The following is a 26,960-nucleotide window of genomic DNA, read 5'->3' as shown; positions in this document are numbered from 1 at the left end:
TCCGGAGCGGAGGAAAAGCTAACCATAAGGAAGGGGCCATTATCCTTCGTGGGTGTGGTTCGGAGAATAGGGTGAGCCTTCGTGGCGCGGGGAATCCTTCGTGGGACCTCCACTCCTCCAAACGTGACGTACCTTGTTGCAAAGCAAGGGAACACGGGAATACATCCTCGTCTCCGCGTGCCTCGGTTATTTCTATACCCGAGCTCTCTTTCCTTGTGATAGCCATCGTGCTTGAAGTACATATATCTTGCTATCACTTGTGCTACATATATCTTGTGCCTATCTTGCTTAGCTCTAGTTGCTATTGTTACACTTAGTTGAGCTTAGCATATTTAGGGTTTGTGCTTGTAAACTAAACGATAGTTTAATTCCGCATTCATACAAGACAAATCCGCAAGAGTTTGTAATTGCCTATTCACCCCCCCCCTCTAGGCGACATCTCGATCTTTCAAAAATAGTTCAAATTTAAAAACTATTCAAACTCGAAAGTTGTTCAAACTTAAAAATCGTTCAAACTTAAAAATCGTTCAAATTTGAGAATTGTTCTAGTTTTTTTTAAAAATACATTTTAAAGAATATTCGTAGTTTAAAAATATTCATGTTTGTGAAAAATAGATTTTTTTCCGGAAAAAACCGGATTATGGAAAGTAAAAAAAAACAGCAGAAAAAGAAAACGAAACGAAACAAGAAAAGAAAAACGAGAATAACCATTTCGTGGGCCGCGGCCCAGCTAGCCACCGCAGCCACACAGGGTGTGCGGTGCGAACCCCGCGCCGACCTGGTCGGCAAACAGGCACTCCCCCATTGCTCCGGGAAACCTATACACCGACCAGGTCGGTGGCTAGCGGCCACCGCACACCCCCTGGTCGGGTTTTTGCCAGGCCCATTTTTCTGTTAGCCTGTAGTAGTTTGGTTTTCCGTTCCTGTTTTCTTTTTATTTTTTTATTTTCTGTTTCCTTTTTCTGTTTTTCTTTTCTGTTTTCTATTTTCGGTTTTTCATATTTATTTTTCAGATTTGAAAAAAAATATTTTTCAAAATTGTTCAAATTGAGAAAATATTAAAATTCAAAAGTGTTTAAATTTGAAAATTGTTCGACTTTGAGAAACATTCAAATCTGAAAAACGTTCAAATTTGAAAACCGTTCAAACAAAAAATTGTTCAAACAAAAAATTGTTCTAATAGAAAAAATTTCAAATGTAAAATTGTTCAATTTTGAAATTTGTTCAAAATTTAAAAATGTTCGGATATTTAAATATTGTTGAAAATTTTAAAATATTCATTTTTTTAAAAATATTAGTTTTAGGAAAATAGTTCTGTAAAAATAGAGATAAGAAACAAGAGAAAAAGAAAAGAAACAAAAAATCTATATTACCTGTTGGGCCGCGACCCAGCTAGCCACCTCGGCGTGCGGGAGGGTGTGCGGCATCTGTGCGCTGCCGACCAGGTCGGTGGCGAGGGCGAATCCTATACACCGACCAGGTCGGTGTATACGACGCGCCGCACACCCCCCTGTCATTTTTGGGCTGGCCCATTTAGGTACGACACGCCTTCTGCTTCATCGTTGCGACCAGGGTGCCCCGACTCGACCATCTTCCACAGCGCCGCACCTGTCGCCTTCCTCCTGTGCTTCTTCCTCCGCTCCCGCACCTCAGTTTCTTCCTCCGCTTCTTCCCCGACCGCACCTGGGTTTCTTCCTCCGCCACTCCCCCGCGTGCGCCTAGGGGTTCTTCGCTGGTCTGCTTCGTCGTCCCCATCGATGGCGGCGGAAGGTTAGATCCCGGTTCCACTCTTTTTCGTGCTTTTTTACTTGCACTAATGTTCGTTGCTGATTAAGCATTTCGATAGGAACTCACGATGATTTAGTGGTTCTTCGTATATGAATTATTTTCGATGATGTTTCCTCCTGTTAAGTGCTGATTAGGGGTTCGTCTTCTTCTAAAACACTGTTTCCATGTTTTCTTTCATTCTTCAGGTTTCCTGCAACATGAATCTTGTAGACTCGTAGATCTGTAATGCCAACTGCTGGGGTAGTGGGTTACTGGGTATACTTTGCAGTTGATGGCATTACAATTTCGTTCTATCTGTTCTCAAAACCCTCAGTATATATATATCTTTTTCACTGTTAAGCAAATCTGTATGTTGCTTGTCATGGTGTTGTATCTTTCTTGCTAACCGGACATATCGAACTTGTGTTGACTCTATCAGCTTCTGCTTCTGTTCTCCAAGTTTTTTATGCTTAATGGGTGGACAAAACTTGCTAAATTTCCAATTTCCCCGTTAATATTAACAGGTCGTCCATACCTCTGTTAGTACTGTACTTGTGTTCCGGACATCGGGCACTGCATATAGAATATTTTCCTGTATTGGCATTCTCTAAGATGCCATATATTTTTGCTGTCAGGATTATTTCTGCTGCTTCTTTGGTTCGTCTTTTCCATCTTCGTTCCTTCGGCAGTGGTTCATGCTGAATAGGGTTTCGATTTTTGAAACCCACCCACGATGATTAGTTTGTTTCATACGACACCACATGCGCATTTCTTTTGTTTAGGATTTTCGTCAGTTTGATTTTTTGGTTGATGTGGATGTGCTGATTCGGGTAGGATGTGTTCTGTTTTGTGACCGTCCTAGGATTATTCCTTAGCTTCAGTTCGCTCAAGTACTAGTTCATTACCACACAGGTACACGATGTCCCCACCAGAGTTGCCTTCAAAAACACCAATCATGTATATTTTCAAGCCATCTGCAAGGACAATAGTTGATGAATCACGTTTCTTCATATTTCATTTACTTTGTTAGGAAATCTGAAAGGCATGGCACATTCCTGAAATAGGCAAAAGGCGAAGAAATATACCTGTAGCAGTCTTGTTCATATTGTTGCGGAATAATCTCGATTTTTGGCCATTTGTTTGGCAGTTAACAAACCATTGGGGTTTTATCATAGGTTTCACTACATCATTACTTCTTGAACAAGTGCCCAAACTCATTTCATTCTTTTTTTCCTTGTGCAAGCCCTTAATTAGCAGAACAATACATTGTTAATCCAGAACTCAGAAGTACTTTAGGTAAATCAAAATGGTTTTGTTAAGTGCTCAAGTACTAGTTCATTAGGTGGTTCATGTGACCAAGTACTGGTTCATTAGGCTGCGGAATGGTAGGAATCCGTTACATTCTTCTCCCGTATGCACAGTACTTCATTAGTACTTTATTAGGGGGTTCTTTTTTTGGATGATTTTTGGTGTTTGCGGATGGTGCTGATTCGATAGGATGTGTTATGTTTTCGCGAGTTTTATGTGTTTTGTTTTTAGCCTAATGAACCAACAATATGAATCTTCGTGGTAGCTTCATTTTTTCAAGGACTAGCAATATGAATCTTCATCAATAAGTCATGTGTTCTGTATAGTTATTTGTTTAGGCGGTTGTGCTGTAGATATGCAGCTTCTGCCATATGTAGCTTCGTCATGGTTTCTCTCTGAATTGGTTTCTGAGAAATGCACTTTTTTTTGGACTTTTTGAATAAAATAATATGTAATAGCATAGGTTTCTCACTGATTTGGTTTCTGATATGCAGTAGCATAGTTTCTCAAATGTTTCTGAAAATTTTCTCATATGCAATATCATAGTTTCTCAATTGTTTTTTTATTATGCTCTAGCATAATTTCTCTGTTTCATTTTTTGTAGTCAACGTCATGTACATTGAACCGCAATGCAAGCCTACCATTCAATCTAGGTTTTCGACACTCAGATACATGAAAGTAGTAAAGAAATTTAATCCAATCCAGAGGTCTTTCATTTCAAAGCATGATTTGGATAATCTTCTAAAGCTCCCTGATCACCTTATGGTTCCTATGAATCTCCTACAGTGGCTTGCTGACCACACTTCACATGGTGAAGAAAAGTTTTTGCAGCACAAGGAGAAGATCATCCACTTCACCAAGGATATTGTTGACCAGGTCTTTGGTTTTCCTTCTGGAAGCAAGCCATTTGTAATGGAGAGTACCGATCCTGAAATCATCATGGAAGTGGAAGGGATACATGACCAGTACCTGCTAGGGAAGAAGAAGCAGATAACAGAGAAACTTGGAGACTGGATACGAATACCTGTGCAACTCCATCTACCAGACCCATTAATCTGAAAGTTCTCTCTGGATACTGCATTAATCAGTTACCTAGAACTTACTTTTAGACATCTCTCATAGTCTCATAATGTTATTTCTTCAAGGTTAGTGGCAATTTTATTTGGTCCATACTGGCCATAACAAAAGCCTTGGTTATGTTTCCCTGGAAAAGAAGTTTTCATGCTTACCTTTGGTTGGAGTTGAACTCAGATTTGGAGTAGCTAGTATCCGCAGGGTACATATGTTTCCTTGATTTTTCCGGATAGTTTCCTGGATTTGAAATCAAGATATCTAGCCATAAGGAATTAGACATTCATCATTATCTTTTATGTGCATATCATAATTAGCACATGAGAAGTGGTTTTACGCTCTTCCGAAATTCTATTTCCACGAATATCAAAACGTATGTAGATACTTAGCGCAAGGGTAAGTTAGTCGTTTGTTATTGCAGTAGACCCGAAGTCCAAAACCGCTTGATCTGTGTTCTCCTTCACCCCCAGGATCTCTTTCTTCATTCACTGACCAGACTCCTGCAGCGGCCTGCCATGAACCAGCTCCAGCGTGCCACTGCAGCTCCCCTCCACCCTGCTTCGACCAGGCCTACTTCGCGCTACCCAGCCAATGGATGCCCATATCAGGCCTCTTCACATGTATGACGCTCGTGGAGTGGTTCGTCGCCTCTGCGCTGGTTTATTGGTAAGTATATTGCTCCAAGAATCATGTAATCCTTGTTAGTGATGCTTCTCATTGTTTTCCTGTTGCGCAAGCCATTGAATTGGATGGCTCGTGGTTGGTACTTTACAATGCGACCTGATTCCTTCCTTGTATTGGCCAACCGTTGGTTACTGAATTTTCATTCCTAGTTAGAAGCACGTAAGAAAAAATGCACATTCAACAGAGTACAATGATCGTTCAGCTAACAAGGAATTACACAGGAGTATGCAAGTATATAATTGAATAGGGTATTTTACAAATTACAATTATAATAGTGCATGTAAAAAACTATCAGTGTACTCATACGGTGGCTGAACTGTTCTGATTGTGCATACTGCACATCTGCTCTACTCAAGACTTCTTGATAGTCCCAAATTAGATAATTTGACCTTTTCAGTTATGTTGCCACTTTCTCTCTTTCACAAACAGTGTTCTTAAGCATGATTCCATCAACTTGCGGGTGCGGCTCCAACCATCAACGGAATAGAATCAATAAAGAGTTTCATGTCATCCAAACTTCTTCATTGATTAGTTAGTTTGCGCCGTATGCAATTGATTTAATGTTTATAATCTGTGATATACGAACTGATAAATTCAGTGATAAAAATCTTGTATGTTCACCTGCGACAATATCCAATATTTTCCATGATTGATTTGTACAAATGTTGGAGTTTTAGGAGCTTTAAGAATCCATGGATCTTGCTTTGTAGGTGACGAGTCTGAAGTATTTTATCAGTGATTATTTTGGATGCACTTCGACCTTTTGACAGCTGAACTGAAACCATCTGTCGTTGCTATTAATAGCATCCAAATTTCATTACCACAGTAAAACCTGCATTGTGTCGATTTGTTGTAATATGCATATGTCTACTGATCACCAATACATAGTCATTTTCTAACAGCTAACTATGCAATGCAACTTTTCTAGGGCCACAGCTAACAAAAAGTATTTTCTGGTAGCATGTATTTTTAGTGGTTTCAGTGGTGTTTTAAAACCTCAGTAGTATTAATGTAGTTGGGAAGACACTTGAGCATTAAGAGCATCCCAGCGGCGCCCCCAATAGGGTGTGCAGCAACAGCACCAGATTGCTGCTATTGGGAGCACTGGCACTGTGTGCAGAGAGTATTGGAAGGGGCTGCCCCCAGCGACGGAACTAATACGATTTTTTCAAAAACTCATGAATATAAATGGAACCGGCAAATTTCTTTCAAAATTCTTAGGAAATTATACGTGTTTGAACGAAGTTTAATTTAAAACCCTAGACTAAACCCTAGATCTAGCTGTCCCGGTCGAATGCGTCGTAATCATCACCGTGGTCATCGTCGTCGAAGACATAGAGGCCACGGTCAGAGTCGGAGTCGTTGTCGGAGATCTGTCCTGCTTGGTGCTAATGACGAGGTTGTTTTTATCAGGAGTTTCTTACTGTTATTCATCACCACAATTCTTTGCCCTTCACCACAGTTTCTTATTGTTATTCATCACCTGCTACGGGAGAGATGTAGAAATGAGGAGAGAGCAGGTATTTCTGGGTTCTACCTTTTTGAGTGGGTGGGGATGAGTATGGTATTTACATTCCCTGAAAAAAATGGCATTTACTACAAATAACCAGTTGATACAGTAAATATTTCATGCCCATATGCACTGGACTCAATTCAAATCTGCTAAATGTAACTTCAAGAACATTGAAATTGTAGAACTATACTGCTAAATCGGAAAGCCTAAGATGTGAAAACTATAGGAATTTTCTCAATCCAATAATCTGTTCATGCGAATAATCCGTTCATGGGTTATTTTTTGTTCAAGGTAGGAGATAATTCATGCCAACAATTCATTCATGTGCAATAACCCATTCATGTTTTGAATAATTCGTTCATGCCAAAAATCCATTTCATGCTTTATTTTTTATTCTAGGGGTAGGAAATCATTCATGTGAATCCGTTCATGTTTTTACTTTTATTTGTTCTAGGTAGGTAACCGTTTATGACGATAACCTGTTCATACAAGAATCCATTCATGGTTGAATTTTTGTTCAAGGTAGGGATTTTTGTTCATGCTAATAATCCGTTCATGCCAATAAACCGTTTCATGGTTGAATTTTTCTACAAGGTAGGTAATTGTTCATGCCAATAATCCGTTCGTGCAAATAATTCGTTCATGGTTTTTGAATAATCCGTTTATGTCTTACTTTTGTTGTTCTGGGGCAGGTAACCCGTTTGGTCAATAATCTGTTCATGCCAAGCATCCGTTCATGGTTGAATTTTTGTTCAAGGTAGGAATTTGTTCATACCAATAATCCGTTCATGGTTGAATTTTTGTTCAAGGTAGGATTTTTGGTTCATGCCAATAATCCGTTCATGCCAATAATACGTTCATGGTTTTTGAATAATCCGTTCATGTTCTATTTTTTATTCAAAAATAATCCGTTCATGGTACAATTTTTGTTCAAGGTAGGATTTTTTGTTCATGCCAATAATCCATTCATGGTTTTGAATAATCCTTTTATGCTCTATTTTTATTCAAGGTAGGAGATCGTTCATGCTAAAGAATCCGTTCATATATTTTTTGCTTTTATTGTTCTAGGTATGTAACCGTTTGTGCCAATAATCCGTTCATGGCAAGAATCCATTCACGGTTGAATTTTTGCTCAAGGTAGGGAATTGTTCATGCCAATAATACGTTCATGCCAAGAATCCGTTCATGTTTACTATTATTTGTTAACCGTTTGTGTCGATAATCCGTTCATGCCAAGAATCCGTTCATGGTTGAATTTTCTTTCAAGGTAGGGATTTTTGTTCATGCCAATAATCCGTTTTATGGTTGAATTTTTCTACAAGGTAGGTAATTGTTCACGCCAATAATCAGTTCATGCAAATAATTCGTTCATGTTTTTTGAATAATCCGTCATGTCTTACTTTTGTTGTTCTGGGGTAGGTAACCAGTTTGTGCCAATAATTCCTTCATGCCAAGCATACGTTCATGGTTGAATTTTTGTTCAACGTTGGAATTTGTTCATGCCAATAATCCGTTCATGGTTGAATTTTTGTTCAAGGTAGAATTTTTTGTTCATGCCAATAATCCGTTCATGCTCTATTTTTATTCGAGGTAGGAGATCGTTCATGCTAAAGAATCCGTTCATATTTTTTGCTTTTATTGTTCTAGGTATGTAACCGTTTGTGCCAATAATCTGTTAATGCCAAGAATCAGTTCACGGTTGAATTTTTGTTCAATGTAGGGAATTGTTCATGCCAATAATCCGTTCATGCCAATAATCCGTTCATGTTTTTGAATAATCCGTTCATGCTCTATTTTTTATTCAAGGTAGGATATTGTTCGTGCCAAAGAATCCGTTCATATTTTACTTTTATTTGTTCGAGGTAGGCAATTGTTTATTTTTTATTCTAGAGGTATGAAATCATTCATGCCAATAATCCGTTCATGTCTTACTTTTATTTGTTCTAGGTAGGTAATCGTTTGTGCCAATAATCTGTTCATGCAAAGAAATCCGTTCGTGGTTGATTTTTCGTTCAAGGCAGGAATTTGTTCATGCCAATAATCCGTTCTATGTTGAATTTTTGTTCAAGGTAGAGAATTGTTCATGCCAATAATCCGTTCATGGTTTTGAATAATCCGTTCATTCTCTATTTTTTATTCAAGGTAGGACATCGTTCATGCCAACGAATCCATTCATATTTTTTTTCTTTTATTTGTTCTAGGTAGGAAATCGTTTATTTTTTATTCTAGGGGGTAGGAAATCATTCATGCCAATAATTTGTTCATGTCTTACTTTATTGTTCTAGGTAGATAACCGTTTGTGCCAATAATCCGTTCATGCCAATGTCAAAACTTATAGCAGTTGATCCTCTATTACACATGGCTCTTAACCAATGTGGGCCTGAAATTCTTGGAGGCCAAAGTAGTATCAAGCTTACTACGCAATTCATTCCTAGCACCAAACTCAAAATGAATGACGTTCAGGAACAAGTCATTTTTGCAACTTCATTAGAGCATGAATTTTACAAAGCATTGACAAGCACAAAACAGGATACCAGGTTTGTCTTATAAGAAGACACACATCTCTTTGTTTTTAACTGAATAGCATGTTATTTCAGTTTTTGTTAAAATAACTGTAATTGCAACACCTTTTTTCGATAAAGGGAATATATTAATATCAAGAAGATACCAATTACACCTAGCCTCTGCAACAACGCACCACCCTAATGGCACTACGGATGCACACATCCAAAAAAAGGAAAAGAAAACTAAGAAACAAAAGTCCCGCTACAGTATCTCGGGCCTAACAACAGCAATACATCCACCACCATGACAACACATGAATTACAGACTCTCCAAAAAACGACGCCTTCAAGAAGGGAACAGTGCTCAAACACCGTGTCGCCCGATCAAAGATCTAAGGTTTTCACCCTGAAGTTAGTCCCCGCTCTCAAAACAATGCCTCCACCAAGGTCACTGCCAGGCACAACCAGTTAAGGCTAGACCTTGGGTTTTCACCCTGAAAGGTAGGACTCTGCGCTTCACCTGTGTTGCCGCCCCCACTTCCAAACCGCTACTGTGAAGCCGGGACACCAAGCAAGCCCCTCAACAGCGCGGAGACTTGAACCTTCCTTAGCTAGTCCTCCCCTCCGGCCTTCAAGAAATTCTCTTCTTCCGACTTTCATCATGGATCCATAGTCACTTGATGTCAACACAGAAAAAGAGCTTCGCGCCGCTCCCTCCAGAACCAAACGGTCGGAATAAACGCATGGGTGCGCACGACCGAATACCTCCGATCCAGCAAACTCCAGGCAAAGCGCTGTTACATTCGCCGGCGGAGCCTTCCGGAACTCAACCCTCCGGCCAGATCACGAGTCCAGGCCTCCGGTAGGTCCTCCTCTTCACGCAAGAGAGGCCCTAGGACCGCTGCCATTATTCAGGTCGGACCCCCACGTCGGCGACCATCCCGGGCTGGCCAACCCAACCCTCCACCGCACCTGACGCCCGCCACCTGCCACCAGGTCGACGCCATCACCGCCATCCAGGGTCGCCGCCCTTAGTGCCATGATCCCGACCTTGAGGAGGAGCAGCACGAGATCCGGCCCCATCACCACCCGCCCGGCGATGCCGAGGCGAGGAAGGAAGGAGAGGATCGCGCCGCCAGGATCCAGGGCCGCGCCGCCGCCCCCAATCCGCCTGCCCGGCGAGCCGCGGCGAGGAACGGAGGAGAGAACCGCGCCGCCATGGTTCCACGGCCGCGCCGCCGCCCCCATCATCGCCCGCCCGGCGAGGCCGCGGCGAAGACGTGATGAGATGGCCGCGCCGCCATCAACCGCCGGGTTCCGGGATCATCCCCCCGGCGCGGAGGTGTGCCTCCTACCGCCGCCCCAGGGGACCGTGCGCGGATCCCCGCCGCCCCCATCACCGACCGCGCCAGGCTTCGCCGGCGGTAACCTCAGGGGACGGCGAGGAGGGAGGAGGAGGGGGTAGGGAAGGCGGCGGCGGGGGGTTAGGGTTCCGCCCCGAGTCGCCCTGGAGGGGACGACCCGAGCGGCTCGCCTCGTAGCGTATGTAGGGATGTAATTGCAACACCTGCACCCCTGAAATAAACATTTGTATCTCCCATTTTTCTGATGAATATTCAGCTCAATTTACCCACATTAAAAACAACTAGACGTTGTTGTCATTTTATCTTCTTTTTATATCATGGCTTTGCACTAACACCTTAGCACACATCATTAGTTAAGACCTCACCATGGAATCAACGTGTAGCATACAACTTGGTTGCACATACATACATTAAGCTCTGAAACTATAGATAGCATCATGAAATAGCTGTTATTTTTAATGGAAGCAGATGTGGTTTTCTTACATGAACATATTCACCGTAAACAAAAATGTAGATCAGTCACGATTAAATCGAGGTCTTATGTTTTACTATTCATTTCATGTCAATTGCTGCTTCATACATTCTTATACTTTAAAAATATTTTGTGTAACAGCCCAAGAATCTTCGAAATCAAAAAAGTTTGGGTTGATCAAAGAACATTTACACTATCCATCAACCAGGGGGGATGGATACACCCATGTGTAATGGACTGTTTCGGTATGTTAACTACAACTGAACAGAATCATCGTAGAAGAGAAGGTCTTCTGGAAAAGAATGATATGCTAATTCATGTAGTTATTAAAGAGGACACGGTTTGTATGATCTGACTTAATCATTTGATTAAAATCTAATACTACTTAATAGCTTATTTTGACTAATTTTTTGTTATTTCTACCGTGTATCTTATCACAGGCAATACTCATGGACCCCAATTTGAATTATTCTGATCCAGGACTTAAAATGGTTTTGTCATTTGATAATGTTGGTTTTAGATAGGAAAATGCAGGCTGGTATACTTCATGAACTATTCTCCATTATTTTATTTTGATACCGATAACAAGAAGCACTATAGGAATCTGATGAAACTTTTCTGCTTTTCTAGGTACACATTCTTTGTCCCATTGGAAGACAGTGGATACTAATTGTGGCTAACTTCATTGACAAATCTTTCGATGTATTAAATCCTGAACACTTGATTGAAAAGTTCTCTCCAGTTGTGAACACTGTTATATACAATTTCAAGCAACTGTTTGTGAAAACTTATCCTGGTTGTTTCAAGTTCAACATTCATTATTTCAGCGTAAAGTATGTTCATGTTCCCAAACAAAACTTCAGGTTATTATCCTACTTTTACTTTTTTATGATTTCTGCTCTAGTTTCTTATGTAAACCTACATGTCTATGGTTATTAGATAATTCTCTTCTTTAACGCCTATAGATACGACCCTAGCATATTTGCCATTCAATTCCTCAGGTGGTATAATGGGGTTGAGTGAAAATTTTCTCAAATGTTAGTATTTTTTCTCTTCCATGAATTCTTTCAGTCATATGGTATATCTGCTTAAAAACATTATTTTAACATACTTGATTTTTGGTCATTTTTATTTTTCCCCTATAAATGTTCAATGAAGGTTGACGTGCAAGCAATCCGCGAAAAAGTAGCATTTGTCAGATTGTTATTAACATATTTAATGAGCAACAGGTACCAATAGCAAGACAATTCATTGTGAAACATGTAAGTAACTACAAATCATATCCATCTGTTCAGCTACCATACAAATAGTTTTTTAAATAATTTTTTAATAAGGCAGAATCGTTTAATCCTAATTTTATTTAAATAGTCCTTTAATGTTCTTTTTTATCAATAGTCTAAGCACCTACTGAATTGAATTAGCTCACGACATTCTGTTGAAGTTGGAAGTTCAATCACCTGGAAAAGTAAGTTTCTTATTTCAACGGGAGTAACAAAAATAATATTCTTTTTATTCAATTTCATTTTTTGAATAATTTTAATTGGTCCAATTTTTCCAGAAAAATCAAGAACAAGGGGAAAGAAGAATCAAGGCATTTTTGGCACGTCGGTTTTCTATGGAAAAGTTTCCAGTGTACTATGGAATTTGAAGTTTCAAAACTTTGAGTTGAATCTACCACAACTAACTAAAAAGTCGGTTTCTTCTATGGTTCCCAGACAGCTTTTTGGCATGTTTGAATGGTTTTCAAACACTATTAGTTATTTTTTTGTGTATTTTAAGTACTTCCAGTCTTTTAATTTTTACTAGACAATGTTTTTCCTATAAGATGGTTTTATGAACATGCCATCTCAAATATGTGACAGTGTGTTCTACTATTGGGTATCTTTTTTTTTTCACTACTATGTCTTCATTGTTAATTATTTTCTGTCGTCATTTTCGAAAAGAAACATCTTCTTCGAATTTCATTTTGAATTATCTTTTAAATATAGGAATAAACAGTGGAATACAGAACAAAAATACAGATTCTGTGGCTGAAATGCTAAACGAACGGGTGCAGAGTACAACTTCATTGTTCATTTTTTCCGGTCATCATTTTTGAAAGAGATTTCTTCTTCGAATTTCATGTTTTGGAGTTATTTTTCGAATATAGAAGAAACAGTCCCGAACGGTCGAATTTAAACGAAACGAAACGAAACGGTCTCCTGAACGAACCCCCGACATAAAAGATACGACAATCCCGAAACGAACGATACGACGATCACGTTAATGGGCCGAGCCCATATACGCCAGGGGGTGTGCGGTAAGTACACTAGCGCTGACCAGATCGGTGTAGAGCACCCCCGGGTTTTCCCCGTGGCGAGGAGCTCCCCAGTGCTCCTCCAGGCAGTACCTGCTCATCCCTCCTCATCCAGCCCAGACGAGTCCACCAAACGGCCCATCTCCCTGAGCTGCCTGATGAGGGATTCTTTCTCGTAAGGAGTATCAGAGCGAGCTAAAGCAAATATTGTGTCAAATCTGAAATACATCTACACATAATTATATTTAAGGACTGGCAGTACTTATATGATGAGATACAAGGGTGATGGTTTTTAACAAGGGGTATCTGGTTGCCCACGATCTGCTCTCCCGTACGAGACCCCAACCCTAACCTCTCCCGTACCCCACCCTCCGCCGCCGCCGCCGGTAGCGCCGCCGGGGCAAAGTCCCTCGGGGCGTGGCGGGGGCCCTTCCTCGTCGCCTGCATGAAGAACGGCGGCCGGATCCCACCTCCTCGATGCATGGCGGAGCAGGCGCGTGTGGGATGGGCGACGTCGGCGGCGGCGCTCCTCCCGTCGGCTGTCCCCTGGCGGACCGGCCGGCGCGGTTGGGATGGGCGGCGCTGCGATCTCCCTCCTCCCGTTGGCTTCCCGCAGCACTCCGGCAGGGGCTGGTGGTGGGCGGCGGCCAGGCCCTCGGTCTGCGCCATGCCATCCACCCCCGCCTCTTGTCGGTGCGTGGAGGCGATCTCGGGCTTCTTCCGCGACACGAGGGCGCCCGGGGCAGCAGCCTTGGGTTCGACGGAGGAGGTGGCCTCTTCTTCGCCGGAGAGGGTCGGCCTGCGGTTGGTGGTGGTGGTTTTTTGATCTATCACCGCCATCCGGCGGTGAGATGGAGGAGCATGGAAGCCGGCGATGGTGTCGCCGGTGGAGGGTTGGGTTGGTCAGCCCGGGATGGTCGCCGACGTGGGGGTCCGACCTGAATAAAGGCGGTGGTCCTAGGGCCTCTCTTGCGTGAAGAGGAGGACCTACCGGAGGCCTGGACTCGTGATCTGGCCGGAGGGTTGAGTTCCGGAAGGCTCCACCGGCGAATGTAACAGTGCTTTGCCTGGAGTTTGCTGGATCAGAGGTATTCGGTCGTGCGCACCCATGCGTTTATTCCGACCGTTTGGTTCTGGAGGGAGCGGCGCGAAGCTCTTTTTCTATGTTGACATCAAGTGACTATGGATCCATGATGAAAGTCGGAAGAAGAGAATTTCATGAAGGCCGGAGGGGAGGACTAGCTAAGGGAGGTTCAAGTCTCCACACTGTTGAGGGGCTTGCTTGGTGTCCGAGCTTCACAACAGCGGTATGAAAGTGGGGGCGACAACACAGATGAAGCGCAGAGTCCTACCTTTCAGGGTGAAAACCCAAGGTCTGGCCTTAACTGGTTGTGTCTGGCAGTGACCTCGGTGGAGGCATTGTTTTGAGAGCGGGGACTATCTTCAGGGTGAAAACCTAAGATCTTTGATCGGGCGACGACGGTGGTTGAGCACTGTTCCCTTCTTGAAGGCGTCGTTTTTTGGATAGTCTGTAATTCAGGTGTTGTCATGGCGGTGGATGTATTGCTGTTGTTAGGCCCAAGATACTGTAGCGGGACTTTTCTTAGTTTTCTTTTCTTTTTTTGGCTGTGTGTATCCGTAGTGCCATTAGGGTGGTGCGTTGTTGCAGAGGCTGGGTGTAATTGGTATCTCTTGATATTAATATATTCCCTTTATCGAAAAAAAACTTATATGATGAGAGATTGGGATATTGAATTGTGTCGGCTCTTCAGTGGAACCATACCCGTCCCGCAACCCGGTCTTAGGCTCAAAGTTGCTTTGTGTCTTCTTTTATAAGAAGGAACTCCTTGCGAATCTATTGAAATGAACTCTTCATTCATACAACCAGAGTTGACAATAGAATACTGTTGGATAATTAGGCACAATTTTCATGATTAATTTTAGAATATAAAACATAATGACAACAACTACTAACATGTGAAACTCGAACATACTAGATGCATTAATCAACATGAGTAGTAGCAACGCAAACGGTAAAGCATCCATCGCTAAACAGATCGAGATATGTCACACGTAACGATCTAGTGGAGGTGGCGGTGGATGTGTAGCAGATGATGTCGCAGCAGTAACGTTGTTGATGACAACGTTGTTGACGAAAGGGACGACGGGTCGAAGTAGACGGCGTTGAAGACGAAGGTAGGCAGCACCGCCCGACTTGGACGGAAGGCGACCCGTGATGAAGAGCTTGAGCAGTCGCGCAGAGCGCTTCCCAAAAACCTAATTCGCCCTCTCCCGTACAGGATCGCAAGGACGAGCGGTTCCGGAGACCTGCTCTCCCGTTCGCCGATGCACATCGGCGCGCATGATGGAGTAGGCTACGATGGCGGCGCAAGCAGAGAGAGGTGGAAACCCTAACTCGTGTATTCAGTATGTTTCTGCAGTAGCCGGGCAAGAGATTATATAGGCTCGGGAAATCCTAGTCAACGTGGGCCACTCCCTAGTGAGCTGCCACCAACTTGGGCTCAAACTCACAAGGCTGCCACTAAGTGGGCTTTGAGATTTATAGGGAAAATCTGAAATCTAGCATGGGCCACCAAATGTGGGCCCAATATTTTAACAAAAACATCATCAAGCCATCCATTTGTCCAAACTATTGCAAAACAACTGGAATGTCAAAAGGAACACTCATGAAGCAATCATTAGGAAGAGCGATAGGAAGAGAAAAAGGCTTCGTTCGGCCTCTCGCAGATTCGGGAGGCGATGAAACCCTAGCCACCACTAGACTCTCCCCTCCCTTCCTCTCCCTTGCCGCTGCTGGAGGTGGCCGCCAGGAAACCCGTGCAGGGCCTCCGAGGATGGTGGCGGCGGGGATTTCGCTGCTTCGCCCTGGTCGCGGAGAGCTCATGCATCTGGGGAGGCGGGCTCGGAGGTGAGGGCGGCGCCGATCCTTCGGCAGGAGGCGCTCGCCGGTGCTGGCAACCTTCTTCTCGGCTGCAGGGTTGGCGAGGAGAGGGAGGTTGGGGTCACGGTGCGAGCGGGTCGTCCCGTCGCCCTCCGACCAGATCTGAAGACGGTGGCCCATTTAGGGGTTGTTCCAATCCCGCTGCCTTTGGGTCTAGCTTCGCCGGATCTAAAGCGCAGTTGCGGTGACTGGGGCTTTGGGTCGGGGGAAACCTTTGGCCGGCGGTGGCGGCCATGGCGTCAAGGGCGCTTCGGGCGCTTCCCCTCCTTGGAGGCGACGACGAGGTCCAGACCCATCCCCTCCTTCCCCCTCCCAGGTGAAAACCCTAAGTCCTTGTGATTGGGCGATAGCGGAGCTCTGGCGTCGTTCCCTCCCTGGTGGCGTCGCCTTGGGATGGTGGGGAGGTGAATGAGGTGCTCTGCGGGCACCTAGTGGCGGCATTTCTTTGGTGGCAACGTTCTACCTTGGTCGGCTCTTGCCTTCCGCTGGTGGTTCTGCTTCCACATCTCCTAGTCGTGTCTTCGTTGGGCGGCTTCTTCCACAGCTTGCGTCTTGATGGTGGTAGGCACTGCGATTGGTGTTGTCTGTGGGTGGTGCATGGGAAGGATTGGTCTGGTTCGATGCTCATCTCCTTGACATCCCGTCTTGTGTGTTCATCCGTGCTCTAGGGTGAGCGACACCACTTCCGATGGTTCGACGTCCTTCGAGCCAGGGCGAGAAGGCAGGGGCCTTCTTCGGAGGTGGAGGCGGATGACACGACAACGATGGGCAAGTCGGGACCTAGCAAAGATGGTGTCTCCCCACCCCCGTACAACTTATGCTTCAAGGCTCCACTCGCGCGGATGGATGAAGGCTTCATTCTTTAGCGGTGTTTCTTGTTATTTTTTCTTGCTATGTTTTTTCTTGCTAAGTGTGAGTTGCCATTAAGCTGAACTATCAGCATCGTGTATCTACCGTTCGTGGCTTTATTAATTTAAAACTGTGCTAAGGCCTTATGTTTAAAAATGAAGCAATCATCATTCCAGAGAATTCATTCCTCGGATCATTTTCAAACAAACATGAACAATGCTTAATTTTAATAATGGTACTGCACAAAATAATCACTACAGAGTAATCTAATTTCAACTAGAATGGAACATAGCGCGCAATGGATAATACCATAGTTGGAACTCAGTTACACTCACAAACTCTCATCTTTGAGTTCGCCGCACAAAGTACACATTGCATCGCTCTTGACCATCCCCAACAACACAAGAATGCTATTATTTTGACTTCTCAGTTCTCAGGACTAGATAGCTTCCAAAAAACTAGTGCCTAGGCTACATGTATCAAGAAGGAAAACTTCTTCCATCACGTCAGCTTCACTTGCAGCAAAAAAGGTTTGCCTTAGAACCCCTGATGGTCAAAATCATTGCTCTTAGCCATCAGAGATGAGGCAGCCGCCTCGTCCAGAAACCACACCAACTTCCCGTCTGTTGGCTGAACCATTCTAGCGGGTATCGACAATGCATCTGGACCCTCACAACTGTCAGAAATTGCAAAATGCAGAGCCTTTGCCTTGTCTTCCCCAGTGGCGACTATAGCGATGTTTGATGCTGAGTTAATCACAGGAAGAGTGAAGGTAATCCTTTCTGGTGGAGGCTCTGGGGAGTCGGTAATGTAGGTGACCCAGTCATCTTTCAGCTCGAGGGCTGGATGTTTAGGGAACAGTGAGGCTACATGTCCATCAGAACCGATTCCGAGAAGAATGAGGTCGAACTTGGGGCAGTCATTGCTCTCTGACACTCCAATTGTCCGAATCTTGACCAACTGCCGGATAACAAATTCATATTCCGTTGCTGCATCCTCTACCGTGGCATTGTCATTGATGGAATAGACATGACCATTAAGGATGGGCACCTAAAAAACATTCAGACGAGACGATGATTAACTCAAACAACACCAAGGAGAGCTATGATAGTTTATGGCGATTATGTGATAACACAATTCACACCAAGAGTTAGATCACACTTCCTGTAATCATTTGAAGTAAAAAAAGAATACAATCAAGAATCCACATACTTAATATAAAACCAGAGGATATCAAAATTGAATGCTTCCAGTTGTCTACACAACACAGAAAAATGCAGATTCGTGCAACACACCTCTATGAAATTAACATTAGCTTATCGCACGTAGGTGCTATAATGTGTATATTTATAATTGAAAATGGGTCTGGGTGGTACAGTTATAATACATATAAGTTGTACATTTGTAGGTATAATACTGTATTTCAGTTTTCATACATATTTATTTAGTATGCATCATGGAAATCAGCTCCCACCAAATAAATGGTACAGGTATATAAATCAAGGAAAAAAATAGCACGCTATAACAAAATAGCGTCGGCCGAAAAATACGCTATTAGCGTGCTATAGCGCCGGAATGATGTAGCATGGGCTGTCTAGAAACGCTATAACGTGCTATTAGCGCCAAAATAGCACGCTATTTTTTTCCATGATATAAATAGCGCGTCAGACAACCTTTGGTGGCTTTGTAAATTTTTGCAGCTTGTTGAGCAGCTTTTTTGTTTTGTTTGTGTTTAGTGGGTGGTCTGTTTATTTTTTTCTTTTCTAGTCGTGGTCATCTTATTTGCCTGTATAATCATGTGCCTATTGGCATCTTCCTTTTAAACAGAATGATACACAGTTAGATGCATGTTTGAGATTAAAAAAATATAGATACATAAGTAGCACAGCAACAATGTAAGCGCCAACTTTGTTTTTTTTTTAACTTGCGTGTCAACTTTGTGAAAGCTTTGATATGCAATGAACTAAATGTCCCTGTTTAAGTCTCCAGGGATATAAAAATGCAACGTATGATGGGACAACAAAAAATTATATTATGGAATCTAAAACTATGCTGTAAGTTATTCGGCAAAATAAACTTCTCTGCAAGTTCCTCAAACTCACTGTTGCTAGTGCAGGACGACCAAACCAAGCCCCACAATAATTGATGCAACTGATATAAGAATTGGTGTTCCTGTCCCAATAAGTCACACACTTGGAATATTTTCGTCAAAAAAAAATCTGAAGATAATGATTACAAGATATGCAAAGATGTGGTAGGCAGCACTCCTGGAGTACTTCGAAAAACTAGAGCAGTTAGTAGATAGCCTCAATATGTCTTAACACTTCTCTAGAAAAGGAATTTCCATGACCTGAACAAACAAGACTACATCTTAAGTCAAACCAAAATATAGTCCTCGAATACCTTTGTCAATACAGATTATAGGCAGGTCAAATGATTGGATCAGTAGTGTAATGGTTAACACAAGATATGTCATGAAACCTTTGTGTAAACAAGACAGCATACTTGGAACACATTGTATCTCATTACTAAATAGATTACAGTACCAGATTTAAGCACAGTATCTGATGACCCGAAATGATTTGGTCAAAGATAACAAGCAAGTGACTTGGTATAAGACGCTTAAAGACAAAGTACCAGACCTGAATGCAAGCAAAACTGAGATCAACAGAGGTATCTCAAGAGCTAACTATTTATAGCAGAAACTTCTTGCTCACAAGTAGCAACTATATGTGGTCGAACTATTAGGTTATTAAAAATGTATCTTTTGCTCTGAGCTGATCTTCATATAATGAAGAGGGACGGGATTAGACATATAGCAAGACACAAACAAAATGAAGATGAACTAGCTTGAGTTTCAATGGCTAGTATGTAAACCACCAAAATATCAGAAATTAATAAAGGTTTCAAGATCCAACAAAGTTTCAATGTCATATTGTTATGCTTAAAATTTCTAAATTTTCCTTCACTCCATTTTTAGGCCACCGACAGTAAGACTAATTAAAGTTGTCCAGCTCACTAATATTTTACTTGCATAAGAGCATTTGGGGAACATCTGAACTATTGCTATGGTAAGTAACACCTGATGATCTGCTTAAAGAGCATAACCTGGCAGATACTACATAAGAAACAGAAAACAAATGCCTAGAAATACTTAATGTAGCTTACGTATTATCAGAAATCAACCAATAGCTGTGAGTGAAAGAATAATCGATGCATTTTACTGTAAGTGCTATACCTTCGAGAGAAATCCTTCCTTTGTTAATTTATAGTTACTCTCCACATGGTTCTTTGCTACAGCGCGTTCGTCAGCCCAGAAGACATACCATTTAGACCAATCCAGGGTCTTACTGTATGGTGCTTCACAGAGTTTTCTGTCAGAAGAAAATATAGTTAAGGTACAGAATACGGGCGGTACAATACTTTCATTGCTCCCCTGAAACAATGCTACAATAATAGTTAATATCGTTGAGTTGATGTGGAAAAGGATTACCGCATTAGATTGACAAGGTACCCTCCAGATAGAGCAATAGTGAAGTATCCTCTTTCCTTCACAGAAATTTCTGAAACTTGTGAAATGTACTCGGCCAGATCTGTTGCCATATCGTCTGAACTCTCAAATATCCTAATTTCACTGTTCTTCTTGGGTTCATAGGGTGCCACCATTTCCATTTCTATTTGTTTTATTTACTCTTGAACTCCAAATCAAATATTTGTTCTAATGGAACACTCCTATGTAAGAAGTGGCAGGAGATCAAACATCAACATGGCATTCCAGAAGACAGAGTTGAATTAATTTTCAGAACATCACAAGTGAGTCAGAAATGCTTGCATAAAATCTGAAGAAATTATATCGTCGCTTGAACTTTAATCCTAAACATAGCCTAAAACAAGGTCAAACATGTACTGATTATCTGTTTGTTGCGATTTCAATGAAAGGGCATCTGATTTGAGCACTACAATTACCTAATTTCCTTCATGTTTATCCTACATCTTCAGATTTAAGCACCTTATCAGTGGAGATACTATTAGTGCAAACATGCAGCTAATCTCTACTAAGTACCAGGCCCTGCTAAGTACTAACCTATCTTAACCATAGATCTAACAGCTTGTTTGTATTGCCAATATGTTGATAATGACAGACAGATCATTATTATCTAACAGTTAAAAATCTGAAAGTTCCACCAGATGAAACATAATCTGAAAAATGAATGCAAAATTACTCTGTAAAATGCTTTTAGATAATGTACATCAGGAAACACCATGTTCTTCATCTAGGAAGTATCGACTAACAATAGGTGTAGCAGATGTACTTGCTCAAAGTTTAAAACAAGTGACAGATAGCCAAGTGGAGTACTACCATACATGGTAAGTATGAAAAGTTTGCATCTAAACTGCCCTGTAGATTTTGACATAAAACTATAGTTTTGATGAGAAACTTCTAGGACACAATCAAGCAAATATGCCGGTGTTAGCATGTCAACTACTGGACAAACTATGCTTGTATAAGATTATAATGTAGCCTCGTTTTTTTAAAAAATATTATGATGTGGCAAAAATATAATTTGATCTACTAACAGACGATTTTTTTTACCTGAAAGTAAAAGATATTAAACCTTCAACTCCTAATACTCCTAATACATCGATGGAAGAATCCTCAGGTTTTTTAAAAAACGTCACATACTACCTTGGGATAATCCAGCATCATAGTAGGTAGATGTAAGTATGTAACTAGAACTGGTAATACAGAAAAAGGAAATCTGACGCTAAGACCAGACATGAGCATGAATTCTCTAGAAAACCTCTAGAAAGGACATAACAAAAATGCATAGAACTATTTTTTAATAGTCCAAGGTTTTTAAAGCTAAAATAAATGTTAAGTATTAAAATAGTACCCAAACTGCAACTTAATTTTTAGCAACAGAAGATGGCATGATAATAAAAAAAAAAAAGAGGCGCTGCATTGTGTACTAGTAGTGTAGCTCAAGGAAGGGAGAAAAGCTGACCAGCAGTGGAACGGAAAGAGTGGTAGCAAAGAAAGGAAAAGGCCGGTTGCCACTGCAAGCTCTAGCAATCATCATTTGGGCCTGAAGCTAATTTCAAAGATTCGAAACCTTTTGTTTTGAGAATCACAACAAAAGCATCCGAAAAGTGCAGCAGAGAGAGAACAAAAGGGAAAGGAACTATTCTGCTGGCTGTACTGCTCATCAGATCAAAAGTTGAGAAGAAAAGAAAAAAGGACGAACAATTGAAGGATGGGACACACACAAGTGAGTTCTTCCCAGCACCAACAGCCGTTGTCCAAACATGAGGAAAATTCGCAGAGTTCTTCCCCAAATCAACACCTAATCCGCCGGCATTATCAACTCCAACCTTGAAGCAAAACCGGCCGTAGTGCGGGCTATGCGGCGATGCTGTGATGGGTAAATAAGGCGGTATGGCGATAATCCATGATAAGAAGAAGTAGAAGCACAGAAAACTGAAAGAACCGTATGAGCGCGCAGTTCTTGGTTCCTGCACGGCAGATCAGGAACCACCTACAAGGATCACACAAGAAGAAGCCGTGCCCCAAGAACCCCACCTGAGCAAAGCATTTGCGTCCCCCTCCTCTAGCGTCTCGTCTCCTCTACTCTCGAAGCCACAAGCGAACAAAGCAGAAGAATAAAAAGAAGGCAAGAGCAGCAGCAGGCATGAGGAGGCCGGGCAGTTATTGTATACGCACATCACAAACACACACGCACAGGACATGTATGGCCTGAAGCAGATTGGGAGAAAGGCAGCGGGTGACATCAGAAGGGAGGGAGGAGGACGAAGAACCTGGGTATTTTGTTGTATGCAACTCCGGTGGATTTGTGTGCTTTTCGGGCTTGTTCAGGCGAGGCTACAAGGGGAAGAAGGGGAAGGAGGAAGTTCCCTCGCTGGGATTAAAGAAGACTTGGCTGGTCCTACCGGTCCAGCTGCTAAAACGTACGTGCGGGTGCGATGATCCTTATCACCACGCCTGCCACTGCCCCACCTTCCTCCTCTCTTTCTTTTCAGCACTGCTGCTCCGTCAGGCCTAGCCTCGCTGCACAAAACGACAAACGTACAACGTTCCTGCTAAGACGTGCCGATAAATTTTGGATCCGAACTTTAGGATTCCGTTTCATTCTGATATTTAGGATGTTTTTCAGTAACTCATCAGATTTAATTTACCTCTCCGGCTCAGTACAAATGAATGTAGTCCCCAGCTGGCACAGTTAATCTTGGACTACTTTGTCTTCCATTCATGCAGGATCTCTTGTTGAGATAGCACGATTTAGAAACTGTCTCTTTTATCTTGTAACTTGTTTACATGTGATCTGAACTGTACGTGTTTTCGATGATGTGGCACGCTCGAAGAGATGAGGCTTCCCTTGGATGAACATTATAATTTAAAGAAAGTCTCATCTCTTTGTTAATTTCGCTTTCCTCTCGCAAGGCGGGTTCTAAGTTTGAGGATTACTATTGCAATACGTTAAATGATCACCACCGCACTTCACTCTTAAGGGTCAAAATTGTGTCCATCATGTTTTATATAATTGTCTAGAGAAATTAACGTGAATTTTATCTGTTGGGCTATATACTTGATTACCTGCAACACGCATCTAGTGTTATCAGTACATCCAAACAATAATTAATTTAGTGGCACCTCCATCTGGAAGGTTACTTATAGGGACCAAGACACTCCTTCCTTCTCCGACAAAATTGACTTCAAGCCTCCACCTCTTTGTTTGAAACCGCTATGTCATGCCTAGGGGTTAATCTCATGATGATGGCGATGGTCCATTCGTGGAAATGGCGGCTTCATGCAACGTGTGTACTAGGCGGTGTCGCTCTTGGTGTGGCATCTTATTCCCGACGGTGTATCAGCGCACTCCCAACGTAGCAAGTGTCATCCCGGTGTGGTGGCGTGTCCCCTAGTGACGTGGTTGCCCTCGAGGCGACGCCTAATGCGGTGTCACCCTTTCTCATCTCTTCTCCTTCCCCTTCTTCAACTAAGGTTAGAATGAGAGAAAGAGGTTCCAAGTTGCCTCATCAAGAGCCTAAATAGATATTTGGTTAATCTAATTATGAAGTATTTTTATAGCATATACAACATCCATTTTGTTTGTTCTTCTCCCAAAAACACCTTTTACATTTGTACCACTAAACATTTGGTTATGAGGCAGACTAATACTCCCTCCATTCCTAAATATATCTCATATAGTTTTTGACGCAAATACTAAAGAACGGGCCTGGAGACAAAGCTAGAGAAGTTTTGGGCGAAATTACCCCTGACTAATAAAATAGAGGAGTTTGCATTAGATAAAAATCATAATAAAATTCCTTTAAAAAACAATCCATACAAGTGGTGCAACGCAATATATCTTTTATTCCGAATTTTTCTCAAAAAATATTATGGCTTATATCAAGAAATCGGAGGGAGTATGTTATTATATAATGCCCCTAAAGGCTTCCTTTTACTACTCTCACATCATTTGAGGGGTGTTTCGGGGATTTTGGAGAACTCTGCAAAATTCATCAGTTGATTCCATAAGCATCAGTGTATTAAGCGCAGCAAACGCTCCGACTCTATATGACATGCCTAACTCGGGTTTTTGGGGGCACACCAGACCCACAAAGGTGGTCTTACATCTTTAGAGAGGCTCTTAGGCAAGAATAGGCATAGAGTCGAGTAAGAATAGGAATAGAATCCAGTGATGTCTATATTTTTCGATAAAGGGAATATATTAATATCAGAAGATACAAATTACACCCAACCTCTGCAACAACGCAATGTCCTAATAACATTACGAATGCACACAGCCAAAAAAGAGAAAAATAAAACTAAGAAATAAAAGTCCCGCTACAGCATCCCAGCCCTAGCAACAGTAATACATCCACCACCAAGACAACACCTGAAATTAAGACTCTTCAAAAGCAACGCCTCCAAGAAAGGAACAGTGCACCAGCGACGTCGTTGTTCGATCAAAGATCTTAGGTTTTCACCCTGAAGATAGTCTCCGCTCTCAAAACAATTTCTTCAACAAGGACATTGTCAGGCACAACCAGTTAAGGCCAGACCTTGGGTTTTCACCCTGAAAGGTAAGACTCCGAACTTCACATGTGCTCCCACCCCCACTTTCATGCCACTGTTGCAAAGTCTGGAACACCAAGCAAACCACTCAACAGCGCAAAGACTTCAACCTCCAGTAGCCAACACATAAAATAGTTAGCTATAAAACGTATCTTACTTCATTGATACATGGTCTGCTTTACATGCATTCTCATATTGTTCTTAGGAGCATGTGTTGCAGCTGGGTCTTAATCTATAGCCCGCTTCTATTCACTCTCCTCTAACTCAGCAAAAATATAAATTTAAGATCTTGTAGTTAATTTACATTATCCTATTGTACTTTCTCTTAGGGCCTTGTGAATCCACATTCAAGGGTCGGTCTATTTCCAACGGTTTGTATTGAATCGTTCTATGTGATGCCTTCCCAATGCTGGTTTCTTAGTATGGTGTATCATAGAGAAAATATTGATGTGACGCCATAATAAATGATCGAATAGATTGTTGTTGTAAGGGCAATATCATTTTTGGAGTTATATCAAAATATTAGGATAGATTGTGTATTAATTACCCGAAGTAACTCTGATGCATGCCGTTCTGACCAATGCATGATGTTTTCATTGTGTTGCATGCAAACCAAAGGATTTTTACCAATGCATGCCTTCACTCCAAAGATTTTCTCGCCCACTCGTCATCAACTTTGGTCGCAGCATTCGGACAATTTACCCCTATAATCTTGTATGGAGGGAGTAGCTAAGATACTACTCTTACACTCACAAACAATATAAGTTGTTATCCCATTCTCATGCATGTATGAGCACATAATCATTAAATATATGCTTGCTTAAATACAACCCTTAAAAACTAATATATTGGTGTAACCCTTTTTTGTGATATACAACTGTCTAAGATAGCGCGCTAAAATACAATGTACTGGAGATGGCCTGGTAGATGTCCTAGCTATATCTTGGTTTTCGGCGTTTGCATCATTAGTTCTACGGCCAAGGTGTGCGTATAAATCTACGTGATTTTCCCTAGATGCCAACCGCAATATCTAGTTTTCATACAAATAAAATCTTGATTAACTTCTTATTTTGCTACTTCTCCGATCTGTCGTACATCCATTTTAAGGTATATGCTATAAAAGCTATACCATTAGATTTATATTTAAAAGAAGATTCTAATGGTATAATTTTGGTGAGAAATAACTCATATTTCGTTGACCAAATAATGGTTAATTAATTTTTTAAACTACGTGCACGTTGGGTTAAACTATATCGGAGTGGGAGTAGAAAACTTTGCATTCACTTCTTATTTTCCTGGAAACTCCGATGCCCACTTCTTTTCGTCTTCTCTAGCAGCTTATGGGAGAAGTTTCTCTCCACTAGCTTCTCCCAGAAGCCCAGATGCCAAATTTGTTCTGGCTTATAGTTGAGTTTAGGCCAAACTAAATTATGAACTAAAACAAATTTGGGGTTTGGGATTCTAGGAGAAGTTGGTGGGGAGAAGCTTTGTAACATCCCAGGACTTAGGACACATGCGGGGTAGATTTAGCAAAGAGTTGTGCATTCCATCGCAAAACGGGAAAATTTTCGCGCTTAACTGCATTAAACCTAAGAGAGATCGAGGTTTCTCTCTCATTGCAACTAGGGTTTAGTGTAACGAGAGTGCGATGAATTTTGACATGACCTCTTTTGAATCTAGGGTTTTTGGAAGGAGTTTGAATTTGAATTATGAATCATAATTGAATATAAGAAACTATTATATAATTGAAATGATATTTCATAACTCAAATTCATATTAGAAACATACAATACAAATCCAAAATTGGATAATCGCATATACATATAGCTCATAAGGAAAACTTTGAGCTTTATTGATATTTAAATACACATACATTGTCTTTACAATATTCCAGAATATTACAATGATATTGTTCTCAAATGAACATGAAATCAAAAAGAAAGGAAAATTACAAGTATATAACTTAATCCTAGACTAAAGCTTCAGAGGACATTTGGTTTTCTCCATCTTTGCAATACTCCTGAATACTTGCACAAACAACAAACAATAGACAAGAAATGATGCCAAGTGGC

General features: G+C 41.7%; 2 protein-coding genes across 21 annotated transcripts; one reads left to right on the top strand and one right to left on the bottom strand.

Moving 5' to 3' along the window:
* Positions 1-1,583: 1,583 nt before the first annotated feature.
* On the top strand, positions 1,584-12,585 carry LOC127332492 (uncharacterized). 19 transcript variants are annotated; one of them, XR_011743432.1, is made up of 9 exons: positions 1,584-1,770; positions 1,974-7,100; positions 7,412-7,480; positions 10,825-11,023; positions 11,124-11,221; positions 11,314-11,546; positions 11,649-11,945; positions 12,079-12,148; positions 12,242-12,585. XR_011743432.1 is itself a non-coding variant. In XM_071819107.1 (9 exons), the coding sequence occupies exons 2-6, from the start codon at positions 4,738-4,740 to the stop codon at positions 11,205-11,207; spliced, it is 492 nt and encodes a 163-aa protein (XP_071675208.1). In that variant the 5' UTR covers positions 1,584-1,770; positions 4,653-4,737; the 3' UTR covers positions 11,208-11,221; positions 11,314-11,546; positions 11,649-11,945; positions 12,079-12,148. The 19 variants fall into 19 exon arrangements, 8 of the variants coding, with proteins under 8 accessions (XP_071675208.1, XP_071675207.1, XP_071675205.1 ...); XR_011743431.1 differs by having other exon boundaries at positions 1,974-7,152; XR_011743430.1 differs by having other exon boundaries at positions 1,974-4,812; positions 7,036-7,480; positions 12,242-12,580.
* A 4,489-nt stretch (positions 12,586-17,074) lies between these two features.
* LOC127332493 (probable 6-phosphogluconolactonase 1) lies at positions 17,075-22,761 on the bottom strand. Of its 2 annotated transcripts, none has more exons than XM_051358797.1 (4): positions 22,608-22,761; positions 20,284-20,522; positions 20,029-20,164; positions 17,075-17,840 (listed from the first exon to the last, which is right to left on the bottom strand). In XM_051358797.1, the coding sequence occupies exons 2-4, from the start codon at positions 20,460-20,462 to the stop codon at positions 17,328-17,330; spliced, it is 828 nt and encodes a 275-aa protein (XP_051214757.1). In that variant the 5' UTR covers positions 20,463-20,522; positions 22,608-22,761; the 3' UTR covers positions 17,075-17,327. The 2 variants fall into 2 exon arrangements, with proteins under 2 accessions (XP_051214757.1, XP_071675201.1); XM_071819100.1 differs by lacking the exon at positions 22,608-22,761 and adding an exon at positions 22,372-22,583.
* Positions 22,762-26,960: the final 4,199 nt, after the last annotated feature.

This window comes from Lolium perenne, chromosome 4, assembly GCF_019359855.2.
Source record: "Lolium perenne isolate Kyuss_39 chromosome 4, Kyuss_2.0, whole genome shotgun sequence".
NCBI lineage: Eukaryota > Viridiplantae > Streptophyta > Magnoliopsida > Poales > Poaceae > Lolium > Lolium perenne.
This window is presented reverse-complemented; position numbering and strand designations above follow the sequence as displayed.